Here is a 17,927-nt window from a genome sequence, read left to right as displayed (position 1 = left end):
TGTAATCTAGAACAGAAACATGCTGAAAACAGCACTTTAGGATAATTAGATATTTACACACTACATAATCACAACCAATAATCTTTATTTAATAATACCATTTCACTACAGGTTTTCCTGACCAAGACACTTCTAATTCCCTGAATATATTTACGTTAATGTGGCAGTCATGAAAACAATGCTCCCAGAAAATAACATTTGATAGTTTGTCTTCGATAAGCCAGAATCATATCATGAGCTCTGGTACAAGAATATTTTGTGAGGTCATTGCTACGCTGTATAATAATGTCTTTGAAAGAAACTGGTGTAAAGGCCTCTGCACACCCTCTCGCACGCTGCACTGCATTTCTGATTCATGATAATTTTATTGTACACACAGATGAGGACAAATATTTTGTCAATATGACAGCAAGTGTGTCTTTTCACTAGGAAAAGAAATCAAACGAATATGCTAAATTAAACATTACAAAAATAGGTGACCTGATGAATAATTCATTGTTAACCACATTTTGGTTAACATTTCAATGCATTGACCAATTAACATTCCATTTGTAAAGAAGGAAAGCAACAGACTGCTGGAGCATTTGTTCATTAAACAGGCAGAAGGCTTCAGATTCTTTCCAGTCAAGGGCATCACAATTTCAATAGTTGGTTCTAGCGATCTTCAATTAAACCAAGGCATGTATTAAAATAAGTTATTCAGTCTCTAAAATTTCACACAATTTATCCATAACAAGTCCAATCACTGAAGCGAAAGCGCTGAGTGAGTAAATCACATCACCTGCATTACAATATGGCCAAATTTTGTTTTTACATTCAAAAAAAGTTAAAACGTTTCCATAGGAAAGTTATTTTCCTTTTCACAAACTAATAAAGGAAAAGCAGAAACCCTCACACACACTACCACCTAAACAAAACAGAAATGTTATTGCACAGTAGCCTGGACCAAGAGTGACAGAACCCTGTGCTTCTGACCAAGATGTGGTTGAAAAACCATGACAAAGTTGAGACTTTTACTGGTGCTGTAATGTCAATTATATTTAAGGTTTTTCAAATGCTGTTCAACATAGAAAAATAAAGGATAAAGTCCAGTAGTGAGCTTTGTTTACTGGTTGCTGATAGCCACTAGCTCAAGGTTCAGCCACTGCAGAGGTGGTTGTGTCCTGGGTGGCCCCCTGAGGCGTTGGGCCTTCTGTGGCATGACGAGAAGCCTGCGTGATGTCCTCATTGTCACCAGGGGGGTGAGATACGAGTGGAAGAGGTCCACGCATCTCCCTGCTACTGAACGGAGGGGGCAGCAAGGCTCCAGGGGGTAGAGAACCAGGGGCAAATGGCCGAGGTGGGAAAGGCAAGTCGCGAGGTCCAGTAAAGTCCGGCGGGAAGTCATGCATGCCAAACGGTCGTGGAGGTCCCATGGGAGGGAGGTCTCTCAGCGGTGGAGGTCCCATGGGAGGGAGGTCTCTCAGCGGCAGCCCACGTGCTAAAGAGAGGGGCACGGGTGAGATTCTGCAGCAAGCTTAGTCAGGCACTCTGAGTGGAGTGGATGGACATTTCTTACCAAAAGCTGGAGGGACGGGTCCAAAGGGGCGAAGGGGAGGCAGCGCGTAGGAGTCCATGTGAGGAGGTCTGAACCTGGGGTCAGGACCAAGAGGAGGCCCAGAACCAATCATGGGCGGATGGCCATTGGGCGGTCGGCTCATTGGAGGAAGTGGTCCGTTAGACGGAGGTGCAAGTGATCCAACTATGGGCTGAGAGCCATAAGCTTTTGGAGGAAGATTTGAAGAAGGGGCAGGAGACTCCCTGATAGGAGAAGGCAGAAATGATCCCTGGTTTTGGGACCTGGAGAGTTGAAACTAAAACCAGAGACAGTAAAGGGTTAGGACTCTTCCTCAGCCTGGACTCACGGCTCAAGCTGAGCTCAGGAAAACACCATCAGCCATGCACATGTGCACCCACGCTGTGTGTTAGGGATCCCACACATCAGGAAATGCAGACTTGCACCATGATTGGGAAGAATATAAAAACTCTTGACGGAGGGAACAGGAACAACCAGTGCACATAACGTGTTAGGTGTGCCGTGCAGCCCAGTCAAAACGGTACGACCATCAGGTGTACAGATGTGTGTTAACATCTACATGAGTTTACAGAGGCATCCACAAAATCAGCAGCCTGCCACAGAGAAGCAGAGTACACCCCTCCACACAGCTGCCGCACACCCCAGCACCCTAACACTGTACTCACGGCCTCTGGCCTATCGGTACAGGCCGACTTTGACTCCTCAGGCTTTGCATCTACTTGGCCTGTCTGCTATTATATGCAAACACAACAGGAGCATAAACGGGAAGAGATTTACATTTAATGACTACAAGGGGAAAGTCCTGATTACCTGCAAATACTGCTATAGTGAGATGAATGGTGATGAACAGACATGTGAACAAGTCACTAAGTTGCAAGTAACAAGTAAGTCTCAAGTCTTCACAATCAAGTCTCGAGTCAAGTCCCAAGTCAATACAAGCGAGTCTCGAGTCAAGTCCCAAGTCTTAAACTTCAAGTCCTAGTCACGTCACCAGATGTAATTTCAATATTTAACACAATTGATACAGTTGATTAGTAGGATATTAAGTTAGTCAGACTAACTAACGTTTGAGTGTTTCGGTTCGCTTGAGTGAGATGTCGTCGTCACCTACAGCCCCCCCCTCCCCTCGCCTCAGTGACTTTCGTCCGTCTGTCCGTGTCACCCCCGTCCCCGCTTTCAAATTATCGTTGGCGCGGACCGCTCACACAAGTCAAGTTGCTCATGTGGACCCTGGTAAAAGTTAATTTCCGACCCCTGAGTTATCACATCCCAGCTAGCTAGCTAACCGTTATAGCATTATGCGAAATATACAGAGACTTGCTTTTGTTTGTGCAGCCTCAAATGTCGAACAAAGTTTGAAGTGGTTGCATCTCCATCTCTTATCCTGACTCCACATGTCTTGCATGTAGCAGTTCTTCTTTTATTCACAACATCATAATCTTCATAATTGAACAGGATCATTTTTGGGAGCATGTTGCTTGTCCTCTCCGCACAAATTCAACGCTGCTGCCCCCCCCCCCCCCCCCCCCTCTCCCCGATTGGTTACGGATAAACTGAGCTGAGCAGTTTACATTTTACGGCACCATTTAATACAAAATGATCCAGTTATGTGATTTTATATTACTTATTTATTATGTTAAAATTAGGGTGACCAGACGTCCTCTTTTTCCCTGACATATCCTACTTTTGAGACCTAAAAAATGTCCGGGGGGAATTTCAAAATCGTCCGGGATTTTGTGAAGTAAGTGTGGGTAGATCGCATGACATTAAAAAAGTATTGTATGAATGACAGGCTATCGTCCATCTGCACTGATGGTTGTATTTTGATTGACATACATGGTAGTCAATCTGACGTCTAGGGTTTGACACACGCTAACCCCCCCCCGTCAACAATCGACACACACGCCGCTAAAAAATTAATTTGTAAAAGGTGTCCTCCTTTTCAGAAACCCAAATCTGGTCAGCCTAGTTAAAATAGGGATTTCAAGTCTTTTCAAGTCTTAAAGCTCAAGTCCGATTCCAAGTCCAAGTCAGTAAAGGTAAAGTCTAAGTCAAGTCGCAAATCTTCAGTGATGTTGTCAAGTCAAAAGTCATCAGTTTAGTGACTCGAGTCGGACTCGAGTCCAAGTCATGTGACTCGAGTCCACACGTCTGGTGATGAAGGCTTAAAATTTGTTCAAAATACAGAAAGGCCTCAAAGCCCTGGTAACCCTGACCGTGAGGGCGGGGACTCACCGAGCCGTCCTGGGCGCAGGGGGAGGAGGTGCGAGGAGGAAACATTTCTGAAAGGACAACATGATTAATTCAACTTACTTTTACTTTAGATAGATAGATAGATAGATAGATAGATACATACTTTATTGATCCCAAAGGAAATTTAGCAGCCAGTAGCAGTTACACCAAACAGTTAAGGACACACAACTGTTTGTGTCTTTACACAAACCACAACTCCAACCCCTAAACAGCAGGGACACAGTTTACCTGGTCGAGAAGGTACTGGGTGTCCAAGGTCAGAGAAGCGTCCAGTGTCAGTAGGTCGGGGTCCTGCCACAAAGATAAAAAGATGGAAGTGCTGTGTAGTGATCAACAGAGAACCAGGATCTGAACACCATCTCAACCATCTGAACACCATCTCAAAACCACACAATCGCTGGCACAGCATTTCTCACAAATTCATATTACATAAGCAAATCCAAACTTACGTCAAGTTCTAAAATAATGTTTGTCATGTATAGACCATGCAATTAATACATGCATAGCTGTTAACTGTAAACACATCACTGAGATCATGTAAATGTGTGTTAAATATACACCAAGTGTAAAGGCTGGAAGAAGGCTGGAGATTAACAATTTTGTTTGGCAACAAAGACGGAATAAGACAGTACAGCAAAAAGGCCGAAATAAAGATGAGCACTCAGGTGTTCAGAAACACCTGTACTATTACAAACACGATTACAGTTCCTGCACCAAGAACAGGAAGAGACAACATGGAATAGATCAGACGTTTTGACAACAGAATTATGGTGAGGGGAAGGAAGGAGGGATGAAGCCACTGGTGGATAAAAGTGGAACCATGAAAGGAAAAGACCGATAAAAGGTGGACACTCAAGGGAGCACAAGACCATCAAGAACCCTAACCCTAGTACAAGACCATCAAGAACCCTAACCCTAGTACAAGACCATCAAGAGACGCGTCAGGGTTCAGGGAGGAACCCGAAAGGAGGAAGGGTGAGCTACTGGCGACACAGACCAGCACAACTCACCAAAAGAGTCGTTTCTTCGTCCCACAGGTGCAGACGGGGGACGTCCTTCCATCATTAAAGGTGGAGACGGCGCACCCCCACTCACAGGGGAAGGCCCATATGAATCACCTGTTTAGATCACACCAGCACAATGTCGTCAACAAACATCAGTCACACCTGATTAAAACTATTAATAGAGTAGCAAGCGGATTATGATGAAACCTGCTTCATGTTTTTGTTTCAATGAAAACACTCATGCACAGCCTACAGCTCTCCAGACGTGCAAGAAAACTGAAGTCCAAACCAACCACACGCAGAACTACTACAGGGCGGGTGGAGCTCCTACCTATCCGTAGAGGGTTTGTGTGGCGGTCTGACGGACCGGGCTTGTACAGAGCATGCTCCAAGTCAGCCATTTTGTCACTGCACTCCACAATCCTGAGGAACAAAACCAGCCCATGAGATCAAACCCACCAAGGCCGCATGACTTGGACAAATCTGCACACACTTACTTCTGACGCAGGTTTGCACTTTCTCTCCTTTCTTCAATCAGTGCGCGCTCAGAGGAACGAGCTTTTAACTGAGGGGGGCAAACAGGCACAAACATCCAAATTCAGAATTTGACACTAATGATGTAACAGCCAAATACACCATTAACCTGCATGTCTTACCCAGTTCTCATGAGCCTTCTTCTCCTGGACAGCAATCTATTTAAAAACATTTATTGGACAAATATGAGTACATGAGCTGTAATCGTGCTGTAATCGTGCTTCTTCATCTTAGTGCAGCTTTCGACACAATTGATCATAGGATCTTGCTAGAAAGGTTAGAACGCTGGGTTGGAGTCTCAGGAACAGCCCTTTCATGGTTTCAGTCTTACTTAACAAATCGCTATCAGTTTGTAGAGCTCAATAATATTTCATCCAAACGTACAATGGTTAAATATGGGGTCCCGCAAGGCTCCATCTTAGGACCACTATTATTTACATTATATATGCTACCATTGGGCACAGTTATAAACAAACATGGTGTCAATTTTCACTGCTATGCGGATGACACTCAACTTTACATATCAGCCAAACCCGATGACAAACTCAGTTTAGGAAAAATTTAGGCCTGTGTAAGAGATATTAAATGCTGGATGTCTCTAAACTTCCTACAATTAAATGAGGACAAAACAGAAGTTCTCCTTGTGGGCCCTAAGGCCGCAAGACAGAAAATTCCAAATTTAATGCTTAATCTTGCAGACTATCCCATTACACCTGGCACAGTAGCCAAAAACCTAGGCGTCATACTCGACTCCGACCTATCATTTGATAAATATATAGATAATACTACTAGGATAGCTTTTCTACATCTCCGCAATATTGCCAAATTAAGAAATGCATTATCACAGGATGATGCAGAAAAATTGGTGCACGCCTTTGTTAGCTCTAGACTAGACTACTGCAATTCACTACTGTCAGGATGTTCAAATAGGAATCTAAATAAACTTCAAATAGTTCAAAATGCCGCAGCTAGAGTTCTGACCAGAACTAGAAAATTTCAGCATATTAGACCAGTCCTATCAGCCCTGCATTGGCTCCCAGTTAAATTTCGTATTGATTTAAAAATTCTATTATTAGCATATAAAGCACTACACGGGCTTGCTCCTGAATACCTCCAGGAACTTATTTCCTACTATGAACCCCCACGTCAACTAAGATCACAGGGTGCTGGTCTGTTATTAGTTCCACAAATTAACAAGGTAACAGCAGGGGGAAGAGCCTTTTCTTATAAGGCCCCCCAGCTTTGGAATAATCTTCCTAAATGTGTCCGGGACTCACAATCTTTAAATCTAGGTTGAGAACCCACTTATTTAGTCTAGCGTTTGATAATTAATATCCCCCTTAGATAAAGGTACAGATCCAGGGGTTCATAGACGAAGGGTTTTATGGTAGACTGGGGTGCTGGTGCTGTCATCCTGTCACTGCTCGTGGTCACTCAAGTTTGTTGACAGTGCAGTGGACGGATGCCATTGTCTCAGAATGCCCCCAAGCCTATGTTACCTTCTGGTTCTGCCTTTTTTAGCTAGGCTGTAATAATTTAACTTAGTGCCGGAGTTGCTGCCACACTCCAGAAATGTTTATAATTTTACCTGTCCTGTACATGTCCTCATACAGAGCTAATTTTCCCTGTTTCATTTCTCCACATGGCTGCCCGCCTGCTCGAGGAATAATGAGATGAGGAGAGACAAGCGATCCATCCTGGGCCGGCCACCTCCTGCCTAACCGGATGCCTACACCATGATGGACATTATTACATCTTTTATATTCTGTCTAAATGGACATTATTGCATCTTTTACATTCTGTCTACATTCTGTCTATACTGTTGTTGTTGTCATGGTGACCGGTGTCGGCCAGAGGAGGATGGGTTCCCCCCCTGAGTCTTGGTTCCTCTCAAGGTTTCTTCCTCATGCAAAAAACTAGGGAGTTTTTCCTTGCCACTGTCGCCTTTGGCTTGCTCACTGGGGGCTAGGACTCGGCACTTGTAAAGCTGCTTTGTGACAACAACTGTTGTAAAAATCGCTATATAAATAAAATTTGATTTGATTTGAGCGCTTAACCACACAGAAGAAACCAGAAGGGGCCTTACATCTGCCTTAGGGTTTAGGGTCTCACCTCTGCTTTAAGGGTTCGCTCATTTTGCTGCATTTCTTCCTGCATGTCCTTCACTTTCTGTCTGAGGTCTCTCAGCTCTTCCTCGGCTTGCAGGGCGCGGCCGTCCACCTCGGTGAGTTTGCTCTCCTTCTGACGCCTCTCCAGCTCTTCCTGGGTCAGCTTCCTGCCAGGCCAACGTACACACTGAGCGTCCAACGTACACACTGAGCATCCCAGCAGCACAGCACGTCCCAACACACACACACACACACGCTCACCACACACACGCTCCTGCTGTACGTGCATATGTGAAAAAATATATATAGTATATATAGTGCGTGTGTCTATGGGGCAATTTACACAGAGGCTTTTCCTTATGACCAGGGTTAGGGTTTAGGGTTTAGGGTCTAGATCAGGGGTGCCCATTACGTTGATTGCGATCTACCGGTGGATCGCGAAGTGTGTGTAGATCGCATAACATTATAAAGTAGTGGATGAATGGCAGGCTGTCGTCCATCTGCACTGACAGTTGTATTTCGATTGACATACATGGTAGCCAATCTGACGTCTAGGGTTTGACACACGCAACCCCCCCAAAAAAAAAAACCGATCGAGACACGCCGCTAAAAAATAAATAGGTAAATCTTTCTGACTTGGTCATCTTATCAGTAGCTCGCAAGCTGAATACATGGGGCACCCCTGATTTAGATGATACATCAGGTAATGATTCGTACAACAAAATCTTTCCAACTCTAGCTCATTTTTACACATTCGGACTCACTCGTATTTCGACTCAGGTTCACTACACATACGGTGAAACAAAATGTAAAATGTGCTGATTGTAATGTACAATAATGCAACTTTAATCTATATTCATTGTAAGTACATCACACTTGAAAAATCTCCAGGTGACACTTACTGCTGTAGTGCATTTTCTTTCTGTTGATACAATTCAGTTGTAATTTCCAGCCTCTGTTGGAGGTTTTTGTACTGACTTTCCAGGTGAATTTTCTCATTTTTGAGATTTGTTTGGTCATGTACGACCTTCTGAAATTGTTCTGAAAAAATGGAAAGTGCAACATGTTAGTTGAAGAAGCTCAGGACCAAACAGCAGCTCACACCAGTCGATATAATGAACAATATAATGTCGATATAATGAACAATATAATGAACAATATAATGAACAATATAATGTCGATATAATGAACAATATAATGAACAATATAATGTCGATATAATGTCGATATAATGGTCGATATAATGGTCGATATAATGAACAATATAATGAACAATATAATGTCGATAAAATGAACAATATAATGAACAATATAATGTCGATATAATGAACAATATAATGTCGATATAATGAACATATAATGAACAATATAATGTCGATATAATGAACAATATGTCGATATAATGAACAATATAATGAACAATATAACGAACAATATAACGAACAATATAACGAACAATATAACGAACAATATAACGTTGATATAATGAACAATATAATGTCGATATAATGAACAATATAATGTACAATATAATGTCGATATAATGAACAATATAATGAACAATATAACGAACAATATAATGTCGATATAATGAACAATATGTCGATATAATGAACAATATAATGAACAATATAATGTCGATATAATGAACAATATAATGAACTTACCTTCCAGCTCCTGTCTCGCTTTCTGTTCTGTCAACAAGTTCTCAAAATAGCGATTGCGTTCATCCTCAATGACAGAGAGAGTGGCCTTGATCTGAGGAACACAAAACAAAAACAATCTTAAACACAACGTACAAAAATCAATCCTGTAAAAATATAGTTCTATACTCACCCTTGAAACGTCCATCATCTGTTTCAGACGCATTTTAATGGGGTCACCACTCTTGTCTGAAAGGAAAAAGGTTCAAATATCAGTTTAGAACACATGGGGGGGGGGGGGGGGGGGGGGTGTTGGGTCAATTCAGAATCACTCACCAGCCATTTCTCCATTGCCTACTTTAGCATCTCCCTTCTGAAGGTCTGGCATGTCACACCCCTCAAGGCCCTTGAGCTGTGCGATGCAGCTAGACAGCACCTACAGCAGACACCGTGTGCTTTAAATGACACGCCTATAATGGGTGAACATGGCTATCTAATGACATGTAGGATAGAGTTCAAGCAAACCACTGAACTCACGTCGATCTCATTTTCCTTGTGCACAAGGGAGTCCTCCAAGTCCTTCTGCGTTTTATGGTAGACTTCCATCTCCTCACTCAGCTTCTCGTGCTTGTCTTTCCAATTTTTGGCATCACGCAACAGCTGCAAGGATAAAGTATAAAGTACAGGACAAAGTACATAAAGGGTCATGACATGCACGCAATGAAACGTGCCGCTGTCCTGGTGTTATTACGTACAGATTTCTTCTGTTCCTTCAAGGCACCATTGTCCTTTTCAAAAGAGAGCACTTGAGCTTTAAGGGCATCTTCCCTGAGTTTAGCCTCATCCATAAGGACCTGAACCTAAATTCATGATAAGAGACCAGAATAAAATTATAGCATATTACATGTAAAAAAGAGAACTATGATTCAAATGGAGGTGTATCATGTACAAGAGAAACTGATCAAAATGAATGAATACAAGGTTTTATCTGCGACGTGAACCTTTGTGTGATCTTCGTCGTACATCTTTAGTGTACTCTGGTACTTCTCAATTCTCTGCTGCATTATGATCATCTTTAATAAAAACATACGAACAAACATGCTCAAAATGACCAGTTACAGAACAAATGTTCCTAAATGAAAGATTTTAAAAAGCAGAAAGATAACACATGGAAGAAAAAACAACCTTTTCATTAAGAGTTTTCTTTTCTTCCTGTGCATCTGAAATTTTCTGGCCAAGATGAGAAATATCAGCAGACAGCTCCTCCCTCTGTTGAAGGAGCTCTTGGTAATGGCCCTGCAAAGCAAAACAAAGTGTACAGGGTTGGGGTTCCGGGGTCGGGGTACAGGGTTGGGATAGAAGTTATATGACCAAGAAACTACATCCACATGCACACAATAGTAAACTCTTAATCAACCTAAGGAACTGGATGATTCACATATACAGTGCTATAGTCTGACTTTCCAAATGTAAACACCTGTTTACAGCATTTACACACATGTGAAAATGACATGAACTGCGTTTTAATCTGGCCGAGTTTAGGCTCAGACCTTATGTCAGACTGTGCTGTTTACATCATCCAAGCTTAGTTCAACTAATGGTCTTGGTCTGGAAGAATGGAACATAAATCACCTTGAGGGGTGAATCTGACTGTGCTGATTCAATCTTAGTTCACATAGCAGAATTAGTCCCCCTGATATTGAACATTGGTGTGCATGTAAACGCAGTTGCTCACTCAGGGCTTACGTCACTTCCACAAACAAACAAATGTGAAGATTAACCTTAAGATCTTCATACTGCTCCTGCAGAGAGGACTGGGAGTTTTCTGAAGTCTTTATCTCTTCCTCATGTTGCTTGATCTAAAGGGACAAAAACTCAAAATTGATCAAGTCCATTTACTAAATCTCTACTGACCTTAGTGTCCAAAACTCAAAGTTTGAAAGAAAAGGACATTTTTACCATATTGTTCAGTTCAGTTATTTTGAGAAGGACATCCGATTTCTCACTGATAAGCTGTTGAATCCTCTCAGCAAGCTGCTTTTCAGTTACTGGCAAACAAGAACAAGACATCAGGCATAAGACTAACAAGCAAGAAGGTGGGATAAAACAGTAGGGTTAGGGTTTGGTAAAACAGTAGGGTTAGGGTTTGGTAAAACAGTAGGGTTAGGGTTTGGTAAAACAGTAGGGTTAGGGTTTGGTAAAACAGTAGGGTTAGGGTTTGGTAAAACAGTAGGGTTAGGTAAGGCTTGGTAAAACAGTTGGTAAAACTCTGTACTGTTCTAACACAAATTCAGAAACTGCAGAGACACTTACATAGATATGTTCTGCTTTTGACCTGGGGTTAAGAGAGAGAGAGAGAGAGCAAGTATGTTAGGTTCACCTTTCTATTAGAACAGGATAAGAATAATAGTGACCTTAAAAGAACATCTCACAGTAAGAACGGTCCTCCAGATGATCATTAGAGCCGTGAGGATTCCCACAAAGGCTGTGACGAGCACAGGGTGCCAGGGAAGCCCGTGGAACGTGGGTCCGGGCCGCCACTCGTCCGGCAAAGCAGCGATCAGCTGGAGAAAGAACCACAAAGACCACACAACCTTTACAAACATTAACCTTAATGAACAGGGCCATTCATGTTACACCACATATAAAAACGCTTCTAATTACTATACTCTTCATTGTTGTATTTTTACACAGGGAGATATTTTTACTTTTAAGCCAAATATCTAAACTACCTGTACAATTCTAATTAAATCCACCCAAATCATAAAATAACTTCAAAGGAACATGAGGAAATACTGTAAGACAGCCATCATAAAAAAATCCTGTAAAAAATAAACATTACATTAGGGTTCCTGCGCCTGATGCACTCATGTCTAACTACATGTTGTGACCTTAGATTGCTTAACAAATGTTGGTAAACTAACCCTAAACATGCATCTTAGAGAAGAGGCAATCGCAATGAGGAAACACATATACATTTTCCTTTGAAGTAAACCATCTATCTCAGCAGATAGATGGCAGTAAGACACGGTGTTAGGGTCAACTCCAACATTAGCACACGTAGGTTAGATCCAGAGCTGCATCGTGTCTTCACTCATGAGGAACCTACTCCATCTACACCGGTTTCTGTGCGCTTCCTCAAACAAGAAGATGATTTCTGACCTCAGCCATGACCATCAGACACAGGGAGCAGGGCTAGGAAACCACTACATGATCTTACTTCCTGAAAACCCCACATGAACACGACGTCTACGGTAGTCCCCGGGTGAAGTGCTCCGGGTGGTTCAGAAGGACGAGGCGCGTCAGGGTCCATGTCCCGTCTGTGAGGGCTCCGGTGTAGGCGGGTGAACGGCGCCGCTAGCCCAGCTCCTTCATATCAAACACCCGGAGACTCACCGAGCTGCTAGCCTAACTAGCCCAGGAGCTAGAGCGCTAGCTTAGCCGCTACACCGGTGTAGTGTCACGGACCTGTAAACGTGGGCAACTAAAGAGCGACGTGTTCGCACCTAACGCAGTTAAACGGTGTTAATATAAACACATAACGCAGTTAAACGGTGTTAATATAAACACATAACGCAGTTAAACGGTGTTAATATAAACACGTCTGGGCCCAAAACGACCCGCGCTCGCCTGTCAGTCTGAACTTCAACCTGCGCTCAGGAACACGTCAACACCGCGCAGCGTCATCGCAGCGTCACGGCCGAAGTCACAAAGGCCGCCGGACAAACGGCGTCGCATCTGCGCCAAAAGTCGCACCGCATCGTCTATATGTGAACGGCTCATTTAGACTCACGGCATTTACGGCTCACTCACCCGTACTTACGGTTCCGATCCATTCTTAAAGCACACAAATTACTGGACTTGTAATAATAAAACAGAGTAGCATAACATGTTTACTCACAGTATCTGAATAAACCCCTAGGAATCCATAGCCACGAACAAGCAAGTCCCAAGCGTGATCTAAGGTTGAAGCACTCCCTTGATCATAGCTTGCATTGTCAAAGAAATCAGTAGTCCTTGGTGACTCCAATGAACCTGAAAATTACAAATAGAAAACACTAGATAAAGAAGTCAAAATTGCAACGCAAATATAAAACAAACACCAACCTGAAGATGGCTGCATCTCAAAGCCAAATGCCATGTCCACAGGATTCTCCAAAATAGCTTGTGGTCCCCTCTGAATCTCCTCTGTGTCTTTAAAGCCTGATTGAATGTCTTTATTTTTGTTGAAGTGCCCACCATCCTCCTCCAGGCTCATGTCTTGGCTATGAGGGTCATTCTCCTGACCATTTATACTGGAAATCTGCTCAGACATCTTATGGACCTTAGGAGTTTCAGTAACTTCAGGAACAGGGATACTTTTTGCTGAATCCTCCTCAGATGCAAGAGGCTTCTCTGGAACAAAAAATGTCAGTGTGAGTAGTGAGCACACTCTCACAAAATCTGTGATTATCATATTGATCAAGCAAATGAGGATTAGCTTTCTAATCCATTGGAAAACATGCAACACATACACCCACATAGACCTGCTAGTTCTCCAAATCTTAGAAAGAGGGAATGTAAACTGAGATGTTAGCTGTGTTCCTTTTTAATTGTCTTTTAATCCAGTATCCAGGGTTCAAATAAGAAGACCGCTATTAACAATAAGACATGAGAATTTATATTAACATGCTATTTGTTAAATAAAAGCACCAATGCTGTCAACTCCATATACAGAATAACTGTCCATTTCACTTTCTAGAGGTGAAAATGCCACTCATACCATGTGACCTGTCTGATTATTATGCCACCATAGCCAACAGCAGGTGTTATAACAAGCACCTGCAATCTAGTGCAAAAGACCACCAAACACACCTTTCAAGCTCACACCTGTGCCTCATGACCAAGTGCTTAAATATTAAACTGTACTGGATTGATCAAAATGAATCATGACTGAGGTGCCATTGAGCAAGGCACCTAACCCCAATTGCTCCCCGGGCGCTGAACTAGGGCTGCCCACTGCTCTGGGCACGTGTGATCCACAGCCCCCTAGTAATCACGTGTATGTGTGTTAACTGTACAGATGGGTAAATGCGGAGGACAAATTTCAATTAAGGTGAAAATCAAAATTGACAAAATGTCAACTTAAGTACCTTGTAATTTAAGTGTGATTAGATATGGGTTAACTATGAGGACTTGCCTTACCCATTTCTGAGTGAGAATGACTCTCCTCAACCAGGGGGACACTATCACTGACTGCAGAGTATTTCTGGTGTAGATAGAATATAAACTCCTGAAAATCATCCAAGATGGCAGCTTCATCATCAAACATATTCGGGTCCACTGGATGACCAAGGTCCTTCTGTTCCCGGGTATCCAGCATTTTCTCTATTTCATGAAGGATGGAGTTTTCAGAAACCTCAATGATGCTCTCCAGTTTCCTCTCCATGTCCTCACCAGTCTCTGATTCGGACTCCCTGGTAGATCTTAGCCTCTGATCCAACTCACTGAACATTGCCTCGGTTCTGAAGAGGTCTTTCAGGTCCAGGTACCGCTGAAGACGTTGCATCTCATCATCCGTAAAGTGGTTTCTTAACAGTGTGAGTCTTAGCACATCATCACTGTACTCAGGTTCTTCGCTGGGAGAACGATCCTGTTTAATTTCATCTGCACCATCAACCTCAGAAGACTGTGTATCAGTGTCTTCATTAAGTGTCGAGACTGAAGGGTCTAAAGATTTTGTCTTTCCACTAGTTTCTTTTTTTATTCTTTCATTTGTTTGTTTGGGTTGATTTCCAGTTGGTTGTATAGGCGGGGCCAATTTTGTGGTTTCCAATTCAGTTCCAACTTTGCTGTTTTCCATGGATTCTTCTCCATCATCTGTACTCTCAGTTTTGGTGGAGAGTACAGCATTTTCATCCTCTAATAACTCTTCAATATTCTCATTGTTGTAATAAACATCAGTGTCATCATCAGCTTCAGATTTACTTTCTGTTTTCAGTGTGTCTTCAAATAAATGGATGTCTGTGTCAATCTGTTCATCTCTCTTCTCATCAAGTTGAGGTGAGTTTTGAGCATGTGCTTTGAGGAGATCCTCAGATTTGTGTAACTCTATGTTTGTGATTGCATCTAAAACTGTTTTGAGTGGTTTGTCCAGTTTTTTACCTTCTACCTTTTGGACTGGCGCATCACGTTCAGATTCAGCAATAGCATCATCGGAAGGTGGCTCGTCCAAATCTAATGTCTTTCTTGAAAGTTCTGTTGTCTCAGTGTCTCTCCCATTTGAATCCAGATTCTCTATTGAGAGGTCGTGTTTTTCACTCTTCCCATTCTCCGTGTCAGCCAAACCTGATGTATTTTCTGAGAGCTTTGATCTGTCTTTGTCTTCAATCTCCGCCTCATCCAAATGCAAAGTCTTTTTTGAGATCTCAGATTTTTCACTGTTCCTATTCTCTGTTTCATGCAAACCTAACATATTTTCCGAGAGCTCTGATTTGCCATTGATCTCATTCTTTTCTGATTCATTCTTATGTTTTAATACTCTGGAATCCTGCTCAGGAACTTCAATATATTGAGTGACATTTGATGAATTGGGGTCCTCCTTTTCTAAATCATTAAAGGACTGTTTTAGTTCCTCTTCCTCCTCCTGACCCTCACCTGTGTCTGTCTCAGTTTCATCCTCTTCCTCCTCCCCGTCATCCTCATCATCATCATCATCTATAGGATCTTCAGGTAAATCTGTTCTCACGCCTCCACTCACAATTTTAAAAACGGTGTCTCCTAAGGATGACCACATACTGTCCCTAGCTGCCTTCATGGCCTCTTTCTCTGTTTGTAGGGAGACATCCTCACCCTTTGACTCTGCTGGATCAGTCATGTGGTCCTCAAAAGAAAGCAGGGCTGGCTGCTTCAGACCTTCTTCCATTTGTTCACTGTGTTGTTCAACAAATTTATTGTTTTCTTGTTCATTGTAAGAGGGAGTTATTTTCATTGTGTCTTCATTATCAGAAACAACAGCATCAAATGTTGTGCCTAGAGTTGTTTTAAGATCAGGCATGGCTTCCACTTGTGTAACATGGTCACTTTTCTGTAAAACACTATCGTCTTTAGATAAAGGCTCATCTGGAATGCCATCGGTTAATGTTTCCTCTAGATCTGAATCTGTACCTTCAGCTATCGTCTCGTGTCTTTCAGTGGTGTCTTTTACAACATCAGACACTTTATCCTTTGCATCTGAAGCTGTTGTTTCAAGTGCCAGTTGAATATGCTCAGCACTTCTGACATCACTGATATCTTCTGTATAATCTTCCTTCTCAGCTTCAATTTCTATATGCAATGGTTCAGAATCTGTAGTGTCCCCGTCAGCTTCATCAGTTTGAGGCTGATCCACTGTCTCCACATCTGTAGCAGTAACCTCAGCTGTATGAGTTTGAGGCTGATCCACTGTCTCATCTGTAGCAGTAACCTCAGCTGTATCAGTTTGAGGCTGATCCACTGTCTCCACATCTGTAGCAGTAACCTCAGCTGTATCAGTTTGACGCTGATCCACTGTCTCATCTGTAGCAGTAACCTCAACTGTATCAGTTTGACGCTGATCCACTGTCTCATCTGTAGCAGTAACCTCAACTGTATCAGTTTGACGCTGATCCACTGTCTCATCTACAGCAGTAACCTCAGCTGTATCAGTTAGACGTTGATCCACTGTCTCATCTGTAGCAGTAACCTCAGCTGTATCAGTTTGAGGCTGATCCACTGTCTCATCTGTAGCAGTAACCTCAGCTGTATCAGTTAGACGTTGATCCACTGTCTCATTTGTAGCAGTAACCTCAACTGTATCAGTTTGATGTTGATCCACTGTCTCATCTGTAGCAGTAACCTCAACTGTATCAGTTTGAGGCTGATCCACTGTCTCATTTGTAGCAGTAACCTCAACTGTATCAGTTTGAGGCTGATCCACTGTCTCCACATCTGTAGCAGTAACCTCAACTGTATCAGTTTGAGGCTGATCCACTGTCTCATCTGTAGCAGTAACCTCAACTGTATCAGTTTGAGGCTGATCCACTGTCTCCACATCTGTAGCAGTAACCTCAACTGTATCAGTTTGAGGCTGATCCACTGTCTCATCTGTAGCAGTAACCTCAACTGTATCAGTTTGACGTTGATCCACTGTCTCATCTGTAGCAGTAACCTCAGTTTCTTCACTTGAAGCTCTTTCTTCTGACTCCTCATTTTGTTTATCGCCTTCATTTAATAACAGTGAGTTGTTTAATAACAAATCAATATTATAACTTTCAAATTTATCCTGTCCAGTGTCAAAGCAGACAAAGTCAGTTTCCTGAAAAACATTGAAAGAAAAATATTACCAAATTGCTTTGATCAAATAAGATGGCTACAGTGTCCTTGATATGAAACACCAGCATAACAGTGTAAGTAAACATGCTGGATCAGTTCCCTTCCCCTTGGGCAGATTTAAAACATAGAAGCTATTTTCTTCTAATTTAATGTGATTTTCAAAGTTCCTAGAAATCACATATCTTGCATGTCCACAGGAGTCTATGCAGTGGACTAACCCTAACTCTAGATCATTAAAACAAGTTAGCTCAAATTACTAATGATGCTCTCCCCTTGGAACTATTCTAAGCATACTGAAGCATTGTTACTTCTGTCAAGACATATTATTAGTATCTATGTGAAAAGGCAACTATATATCATTAGGCTAGAAGTGACTTCTTAAAATGTAGATACGTAACAGCAATACTGAAAACTCTCCGCCTTAGAAGTTAAACATGGTTTAATCAGGTCCTTTTGCTTAGTAAAATGAAGAAAACGT

General features: G+C 42.3%; 1 protein-coding gene across 8 annotated transcripts in view; it reads right to left on the bottom strand.

The window, feature by feature from the left end:
- Positions 1-65: 65 nt before the first annotated feature.
- mia3 (MIA SH3 domain ER export factor 3) overlaps positions 66-17,927 on the bottom strand; it is a 20,575-nt gene continuing 2,713 nt past the window's right edge. Inside the window, exons 4-29 of one of the 8 annotated variants that reach the window (XM_076988082.1) lie at positions 17,184-17,432; positions 14,303-17,129; positions 13,226-13,513; positions 13,020-13,153; positions 11,551-11,682; positions 11,432-11,453; positions 11,078-11,166; positions 10,900-10,977; positions 10,304-10,414; positions 10,120-10,191; positions 9,874-9,978; positions 9,656-9,778; positions 9,455-9,554; positions 9,312-9,367; positions 9,143-9,233; positions 8,378-8,516; positions 7,480-7,642; positions 5,490-5,525; positions 5,331-5,398; positions 5,165-5,256; positions 4,840-4,947; positions 4,058-4,120; positions 3,812-3,858; positions 2,242-2,307; positions 1,559-1,853; positions 66-1,480 (exon numbers count right to left, since the gene is read on the bottom strand). In XM_076988082.1, coding sequence (XP_076844197.1) covers positions 1,131-1,480; positions 1,559-1,853; positions 2,242-2,307; positions 3,812-3,858; positions 4,058-4,120; positions 4,840-4,947; positions 5,165-5,256; positions 5,331-5,398; positions 5,490-5,525; positions 7,480-7,642; positions 8,378-8,516; positions 9,143-9,233; positions 9,312-9,367; positions 9,455-9,554; positions 9,656-9,778; positions 9,874-9,978; positions 10,120-10,191; positions 10,304-10,414; positions 10,900-10,977; positions 11,078-11,166; positions 11,432-11,453; positions 11,551-11,682; positions 13,020-13,153; positions 13,226-13,513; positions 14,303-17,129; positions 17,184-17,432 — 5,904 coding nt within the window. In that variant the 3' untranslated portion in view covers positions 66-1,130. Of the gene's footprint in view, positions 1,481-1,558; positions 1,854-2,241; positions 2,308-3,811; positions 3,859-4,057; positions 4,121-4,839; positions 4,948-5,164; positions 5,257-5,330; positions 5,399-5,489; positions 5,526-7,479; positions 7,643-8,377; positions 8,517-9,142; positions 9,234-9,311; positions 9,368-9,454; positions 9,555-9,655; positions 9,779-9,873; positions 9,979-10,119; positions 10,192-10,303; positions 10,415-10,899; positions 10,978-11,077; positions 11,167-11,431; positions 11,454-11,550; positions 11,683-13,019; positions 13,154-13,225; positions 13,514-14,302; positions 17,433-17,927 lie in introns of all 8 variants that reach the window. The other 7 variants (XM_076988081.1, XM_076988085.1, XM_076988080.1 and 4 more) reach the window with 7 other exon arrangements.

This window comes from Brachyhypopomus gauderio, unplaced genomic scaffold (assembly GCF_052324685.1).
Source record: "Brachyhypopomus gauderio isolate BG-103 unplaced genomic scaffold, BGAUD_0.2 sc60, whole genome shotgun sequence".
Taxonomy (NCBI): domain Eukaryota; kingdom Metazoa; phylum Chordata; class Actinopteri; order Gymnotiformes; family Hypopomidae; genus Brachyhypopomus; species Brachyhypopomus gauderio.
Note: the sequence above shows the minus strand (reverse complement) of the source record. Positions and strands in the feature narration are given on the sequence as shown.